The sequence below is a fragment of the Serinus canaria genome, chromosome 3, assembly GCF_022539315.1.
Source record: "Serinus canaria isolate serCan28SL12 chromosome 3, serCan2020, whole genome shotgun sequence".
Classification (NCBI taxonomy): Eukaryota; Metazoa; Chordata; class Aves; order Passeriformes; family Fringillidae; genus Serinus; species Serinus canaria.
Window position 1 is genome coordinate 2,532,501 of NC_066316.1, and position 7,994 is coordinate 2,540,494.

At 55.2% G+C, this 7,994-nt stretch overlaps 1 protein-coding gene across 5 annotated transcripts in view; it reads left to right on the top strand.

Annotated features, from left to right (window-relative positions):
- The window catches only part of BCL11A (BCL11 transcription factor A), a 75,036-nt gene extending 68,656 nt beyond the window's left edge, over positions 1-6,380 (top strand). For all 5 annotated transcript variants that reach the window (XM_050972039.1, XM_050972034.1, XM_050972037.1 and 2 more), the window contains exon 4: positions 1,804-6,380. In XM_050972039.1, the coding sequence (XP_050827996.1) occupies positions 1,804-1,905 (102 nt within the window). In that variant the 3' untranslated portion in view covers positions 1,906-6,380. The remainder of the gene's footprint in view (positions 1-1,803) is intronic.
- Positions 6,381-7,994: the final 1,614 nt, after the last annotated feature.

The window sequence follows — 7,994 nt, forward strand, 5'->3', positions numbered from 1 at the left end:
AGGAGAAGCGGCTCCCGCTGTAGGAGGAGTTGTCAGAGCAGCGGCTGGCGAGGGTGTCGCTCACCTTGTGAGTGGCAAGGTGCTGGCCCCCCACAGCAAAGCAGGTGTGCATGGAGGTGGTGTTTTCTGCCAGGGCAGCGAGTTAGGGGTGTGATGGACCCACTGAAGTTTGTTGGATTGGGGTGTGGATGTGCCAGGCTCCACCAGGAGCTCTCGAGCTGCTTTGGCATCCTGTGCACTCTTGACCTGAGCCCCCCAGAGACTTCCCTGTCTCTGTGCAAAAAGGTGTCTCTAGGAACGAGTGATGGTTGGGTAACAGCGTCTGTTGTTGAAATCTCAAGCCCTGTCACCTTTGGAGGGGGAACGTGGGTTTATGGCATAGACCCTTTGGTGTCTAACCTCCTCCAAATGGAATGATTATTGTAATGAAGGCGCTGACACAGTATCCAGAATTTAGGCTACAGATGTTTCATATTATGATGTTTCCAAGGGCTGAGATAATACAGGAATGAGCGATACCAGGTCTTTGCTTGACACTCAGGAGGCTGTGGCGTATCTGATGAGATGCAGTTTTGGGGTTTATCTAAGTGCAGAGTTTGTACCCAACAGTAAAATGATACCAGCTGCTCTCTTAGATCCCTCCTTCTCTTTTTTCCTCCAATAAAGGTTGAAACCCACTTCTGGCGGATGCATGGACAAATTGTAGTATTGACTAGGAGGGAGTGATACTGCCCGGAGGGCTCTTTGCCAGAGCTGCTGAAGAGATGCTGCTCCTCGAGCCCAGATGCTCGGCTGCTGGTTTCCCACGAGCCACAGGGATGCAGGAGGGACAGGAGGCGTGGGGGAACCCCGAGGTTTTGTGCCCCTCAGCAGGACTTAAGCTTTGCGGTGGTGGTGTGCTGGGATGGCTATGCTGCTCTTGGCTGCCTTGGGAGTCTCAGCCAGCTTTAACATTAGCCTGGAAACTGTTGGGCTCAGACAGGAGCAGCAGCTATCCCTCCCTGGAGGGAAACCAGGCACGGTGCTCTTGACTTCAGAGCCGGCACTCCAGCTAACACCCACTGAAGAGCTGGCCTGGGGAGGAGCTGGTTACCAAGTCCTGATGGCAGCTCACGTGTAGTAGCCCTTTAACCACTCTTTAAAGTATTAGTGAAGTAAATTCCATGGAAACCAGCTCCCCTTGGGCGGCCGAGGTGGATTTTGAGGAGTGTGTTGATGATGTGCCGGCCTTGCAGCCCTCAGCCTGTCGTGTGGGTAGGGCAGTGCTGGGTGATCAGCCTGGAGCTGGGAATGGCTGCTTTCCAGTGCCCCATGCCATGCTGCTGCAGTCCAGGGCTTTGCTGGGCGTGGGCTGGGGCAGTGCAGCCGGAGATTTGCTGCTGCGGCGTGCGCGTCCATGCCGCGTGATATCCACGTGCTGGGAGCTGGGAAAAGCCCTCGGTGATCCACCCGCCGTGTGCCGTGCTAACAGTCCCGGTGGCTTTCAGCAGGGCCTTCAGCACCTGGGGGAAGCCCACGAGGGTTTGGGAAGGACTAGGAGGAGGTTTGCAAGACAGGCTGGCTCTGTCCCTGCCCAGTAAAGCAAGAGGTTTTTCTTCCTTTCCCGCGTGGTGCCGAGGATGCCGGATCGGGAGCGTGGCCTGGGAGAGGAAGGGCTCCGTCCTGCCGTGTCCCTTTGTGGCAGCTGGGTGTCCTAGTTGCTAGAGCCAGAAAGGAGGCAGAAAGAGAAGTAGGATGAGGGAATGACTCGCACCGAGGGCCATGTCACACCTGTTCTCTCCTCTGTCCCCATGCTCTCTGTAGGTTCGGCGTACCCCCCCAGCTGGCGCGGCGCCCAGGGAGCCCCGGATGTCTGGCAGTTTTCGGATGGAAGTTCAAGAGCACTTAAATTCTGAAAGGAGGTGAAGCTGGGGCGAGCGGCCGGCGGCGTCTCGGCGTCCGGAGGTGGCCTCTGTCCTGCTGGCTCGCCGCGTCCCCGGGAGAGCCTGAGGAGTCACCCGCCGACAGCAGCGCTCCCCGGGCTCCTCCTGCCTGCAAGACTATCGTATTTATATTTTGTAATAGAGTACAACACTTCTTTGGGGCTGGTTTTTTCGGTTTTTTGGGGGTTTATTTGTTCATTGGGGTTTTTTGGGTTTTTTTTTTCATTTTCTAAAAACATACAAACGAAAAAAAACCCCACCCACCAAGGTCAAGGGCTTAATGATGGCTCCGACTGGCTCCTTTCCCCATGGAAAAGACTGTCTTGCTCTCGTGGACAACCCGGCCATGGTTATCCCCACAACGTGCCTTTCCTCGGGAGGCACAGCTGATGTGATGAATTAAAAATAAAGCAAAACACAGTGTAGGTCTGTGGGTGGGTGGGAAATTGCCATAATAAATGTTGGAGCTTTAGGTTTTGTTTGCTCTGTCTTTAATTTTTAATGCTAACAAGGGCCAGACGGCTGGTGTGACTTCGTGTTCCCGTCCCGGCTGCAGAAAAGCGAGTGCTGGTTTTCACTGGGCATGCTGTTGGCACCAGGGGCTGCCTGGTCAGACAGGACAGACCTTTCCCACAGGGCTAGGCCATGAGCTGGGCTTAGGGCCGGGCACCCTGAGCACTGCTGAGCCACCTCTGGCCTTTGGTGATGCTGAAGGGGGGTTCCAGCTCTCCTGCAGCATCCTTGGGGAATGCCAGCTGTGGTGTTGCGTTCTGCTGCCGAGCTGGCAGCTCCTGGGGCTGATCCATGATGTGAAGAGAGGCCAGCACAGGTTTTGGGAGGGGTGAGAGTCAGAGCAGGGCATGCAGAGCCTGCCCTGAGCTGGGGGAGCTGCCAGGTTGTTGTGTCCCGGTGTTTCCCAGGTTTGCACTGGTGCGTCCCAGGCTCGGCGCTGAGCACCACCCAAGGAGGCTCCTGGGTGGGGGCCCAGGCGCTGTGCTGAGCAGAAGATGGGTGATGTGAGAGCTTTGTGCTGGCTCTGATGGGACTGATAGGCTGTAGCTGCTCCTGCTTGTGCTGGCTGGTGGGAATGGGCCTTATTGGGTGACAGAAGCAGCTGGGTAGTGAGTGGAGGGGCTGGCTGGCCGGGATCAGCGGGATGGAGTTGAGTTCTGGGGAAAGGGCCAGTGGATTGCTTGGCTTTGTGCATCACCTGCACTCTCATCCCGTCCTGTTCCTCTCCTTGCTTCCAGTCTGAGCGAGACCCTCACCTGGGGCGACTCTCTCCTGGTGAAACCTGGCTGTAGGGAAAACCATGTTGCCTTTTCCATGGACAGCGTTGCTCTTTTGTGGTTGTGGTTTTCTCCAGGTGGCCTGGGCACAGCACAAGCACAGACACTTCAGTACCTTAAAATCTGGCTGGGGTGGGCAGCAGGAGCATCTCCAAGGGGTGCCACACTGGAATCCTGGAGGACTTGGGGCACTGGGACACAAAGGGAGCTATTGCTGCTTCTTCTAAGGTGATCTGGTCTTGGAGGGCAAACCACCCACAAGTCTGTGCACAGCCTCAGCTCTTTTTTTACATCAGGGGATGTTCTTACAGTTTCTTCCTAACCCAGCCCGTGCTGCCACCTCTGTGGTGTCTGCTCCTAAGGGTTTTTGAGCCTTGGAAGGGTGAATCCTGTTGGATTAAGACTGTGAGTGTGCCAGTGGTGGAGAGCTGGATGCCTGCTCCTGCCTGCCCTGGGATCTCTGCTCCAGGCAGCCGTGTCAGATCAGGGCTGTGGAGTCACTGGCTGCTCTGCTCCTTCCTCTGGACTGCTGGGCAGGGCTCAGCTGGTCTGCATCCACAGGGCTGCTGGGAAGCTGCTGTGTGAGGGGTTCCAGTGTGCTGGCTCCTTCTGGGGGTGTCTGACCCTTGCTTTGTGTGAGCACAGGCCCAGCTCAGTTTGTGGATGTCTTCTGGGCTAGCTGGTTGTGCTTTGGCTGCTCTGCCTGGTGGAACAAGTGTGATGGGATCTGCTTTCTCTGGCTGTGGCTTGTGTCTCCTTCAGCAGGCAGCGTGAGGGCAAGGGTTTCTCCCAGGAAAAGTGAGAAATAACAAAGTAGGGGTGGCTGAGTGTGTTCTGCCAAGCACAGAAGTGATACCTGAAGTGCTGAAGATGCAGTAAAATAGTCTTTAAAATGTCTATTTTTTAATACAGTTGTTAAACTCTCCCCCAACTCTTAGGGCTTTCAAACATCTTCAGAATTCGTGTTGCCTTAACAGGTGCCCTGTCTGTGCTGAGAGTCCCTGTGAGCCACGGGGCTCCTCTCCCTGGCTGCCAGCCCTGCTCCTGCTCCTGCTCCTGCTCCTGCTCCAGACTCTGCTGTGGCCCCTGCAGAGCCCCAGGACAGCCTCAGCACTGGCTCTGGCAGAGATTCCAAAGGGTTTCCACAGCCCTGGGTGACCTGGGGGGCTGGGTGCTTTAATGAAGGGTCTCATCAGGGTCCTCTTTCTGTCTGAGCAGGGCTTGGCTGAGTCCCCTTGCTGTGGGGGGGGGATCACCAGCAGCCTGATGAGTTTCTGCCAATTAACAAGAGTCCAGGGTTTCCTGGGATGGGAGGGCTTTGTTAGCCTCAAAGCTTGGAGGTTGCTGGTGCAAGAGGAGCCATATTCCCAGGGGTTCTGTATTTTGGCATATTCTCCAGGTGTTGGTCTGCACATCCAAATTGGAAATAAGGTGAGGTTGGCTTTTATTAAGAAAACAAAGCTCCTGAAGTTTTGGGGCTCTTAATAAAGAAAAGATGAATGTTCTTCCCAGTCCCGGGGGTTGAGATGAGCAAGATTCCTGGGAATCACCTGGCTTAACTTTGAGGTTTTGGGTTTAAAAAGCTGCTTTCAGACTTGGAGATGATCTGACTATGCTGTGTTTGATTTCTAAGCACACTTTTCCTGACACTAAAACGCAGCAAAGGTCAAGCCTTTCGTGAAGCCCAGCTTAAATTTTGCTTTCAAAATAATGTATGTTTTGGATTCGTGGTGCATCTGGGCTGTGGACTTTTATGAGATGCAAGACCTCTCCCCAGAAGGGATCTGAAAACAGATTTTGTGAGTGAGTTTCCAAGCAAAACTGCCAAGCTCCTCGTGGTTTTATTCAGCCCCAGCTTTGTGCTGGGTCCCTCTAAGTGACTGTGTTCAAGCAGCATCGGTGGCTGACAGCACAGTGTGGGCTCTGGGGGAAGGTGCAGGGCAGCTCCATCCTGATTGGGCTGCTGGAGGTTATTTTAGCATCTTTAGCCTTTACTTTGGGTTTGCATCTCCTTTTTTGTGTTTGAGCTGTCTGGGTGTGGGTGAGGCCCGGGCTGAGCCTTTACCTGTGGAGTTTTGGCAGGGAGGAGGGGGAGGACCCGCTGAGCACCACTGCTGTGCCAGGGCCCCCTGCTCTGCTGGGGTGTTTCACCACTGAGCCTCACTGAAAAGTCTCATTGAGGAGTGAGCTGGACCCCCCCAGCCCTCAAAAACGGGAGTGGTGCCTCCTTTCCTTCTTCCCTGCTTCTCCTCCCACCTGGCTTTCCCATTCCAGGCTTCATCATTCGGTTGTGTGTTGTATCTGCTGCAAGTCAAACACTGTTGCCCCTCCATTCCGGTTCTCTCCCCCAAAAAATCATCCTCTTAGGATTCATCTCCTGCAGGGGTCCAAACAATCCATCATTCCCAAGGCAAGGTGGAGTTGCAGGGGGCAGAACAGGGAGAGAACAAATCCCCTAAACCCCAAACCCGGCCCTTGCTCCTGAATCTCCCTGGATAGAGTTACACATCTGGTGGAGGCTTGCTCCTTGTTGCCATGACTTTTATTGCATCTTTAGCAGTGATGAAGTTCAGATGGCAGAACCAGGGGGCCCCAATTTAATTTCTCCTCCCGGCCTCCCGTAGGCGCGATCCCTGGGAATGCCGGCTCCGAGGGCGGGAGCAGGGGAAAACCTGGCACTGGCCGTGGCAGCAGGTGGGTGGAGGTGCCTGTGCTGTGTGAGCATCCCATTCTGCACGGAGGGGCACGATGGGCAGGTGGTTTCTCCCAACAAAAGCCACGTGAGGTGGATCCCCAGCTTTCCCCGGCGGCCGGGGTGTGTGCGCCGCGCCGCTTCCCGAGGTCGCTCCAGCCCCCACGGCTCTTCCCCGGCCCTTTCCATGACCCTCTGGGCTTCCAGTGGTGATGTACAGAAGCTCCCAGCTCCCCCCAATGTCTGCATGTGTCTAAGGGCTATACAGGACCCACTGGCGGGCCCCCGTCGGCGGGATTTGTGCATGCAAAATGAAGGTTGTGTTTGGCTTCTCATACTCGGGTCTATATTCCATATTGTGTTGACCAAGAAAAACACCTCAGCCCCTGTGCTGAAGAATGTGATGGACTGATGGCTTTCAGAAACGTACTGTAAATCAAGGAGGCTAATAAATACTTGCTATTAATAAAACGGGGCTACTGCCTTTCAAGTTATTTTCACCTTTTGCAGCATCCTGATTTAAATGGCACCAACCAGGTGGTGCCTTTGGACCTCTCCTCCTCCTCAGCTGAACCCCCCAGAGGCTTGGGCAGGAGCTTCTCCTCAGTGAGGAGGTTTAGATGGAGCAGCCCAACCCCACAGAGCTGATGAGGGGTGACCCCAGTGGTGCAGGCTCCCCTTGGCAGAGGGGCATCCCTGGGGTCTGGCAGAGCTGGCCAAGCCCAGTGCATCCAAGAGCCCTGAGCCAAAAGCTCCACCACTGCCTAAGCCTCTAATGGTTCCCAGGTGTGAGAGCACAGGCAGAGCATCCACGGGCTGCTTAACCCCTTCCCTCAGGTTTCTCTGCTTCTGAGCTCAGGGCTTGGCTGAAGGTGCTGGTGCTGGTGGTGGCCAGGGACCTCCTGTCACGGACACCAGCAGGCAGCAGAAAATAACAGGGCTTTGAGTTTGCTCCCTGAGTCTCTGTGTGTGTGCTCGTGGTGCCCACAGGGGTGCCAGGTCACTCTGTGGACAGCCCTGCCCTTGGAACCCGGGACGCTCTGGGCAGGGAGGGAGCAGGGCATGGAGCCCTAAATAAACCTTTTTTCCCTGCGAGTGCCTGTCCTCTCCCTGACCCTCTCCTGCAGCTCCACCACAGCCCGGTGCCTGTGGCACTGCTGTCCCCCTCCCCTGCAGGCAGAGGGTGTCCCCTGGCAGCCCTTGCTCCATGGCTTGTGTCCATGAAATCCCCCACTGGTGGGCATCCCCAAAATCCCCCTGTGCCCTTAATTCCACTATGGATAAAACTTATTTTTTATGTTCTCCTTCCAGCAGACCTTTTCCTTGCTCCCCTGGGCTTTGGCTTTTCCACTTGGAGGCTTTGGGGAGGAACATCCCTTTGGGAGTTGCTCTGCACCTGGCTGCTCCAGTTGGCTTCTATTTTATTTTATTTTTTTTTTTTGCCTAAAACCCTCCTTTAGCCGTTTTCCTTACTTTTTCCCCTCTTCCCCCTCTCCCTTTCTGAAGAGACAGCACCTTCTGCAGCTGTAGTGATTAAAGGGGAGGGGAAAAAAAAAAAAAAAAAGCAGCTTATTTAAAGCAGAGCCTGGCAATATAAAATAAGGTGTGGAGGTGATGAATGATCCCGGGCTGCATTAAAGCCGGGGCTGGCATTTTCGACATCGCTCCTGCTCGCGGCGTGTTTGAGCGCTCCCGGAGCTGTTCGGGAACGCCGAGCATCCGCCCCGGGGCCCCGATTCGGGCAAGTTCCAAAACGTCCTCTGGGATTTGGGCAAGTCCTTGCTGTTTTCCTCTCTCCCGAAGACCCGGGTGCTGCTGCTCAGAGGCGGGGCTGGGACAGATCCTCCCCCCGGGACCAGGGCAGCGGAGGATGGATGGATGGATGGGCGCTGCTGGGACGTGCGGAGGTGGGAGAAGCCTCCCTGGCTTCTAAAGGCTTTTTGGAAGTGCATTCCCAACACTGCTGTGGGAGGCAGTCAGGAGAGAGGGAGGAAGAGAGCAGAGCTCATTGCATGCCAGGAGCAAGGGCAGGTGCAGGGAAATTATGCATTTTTCCAGACTGGCTTATTCCCTTCTGTGTATTAAACATTA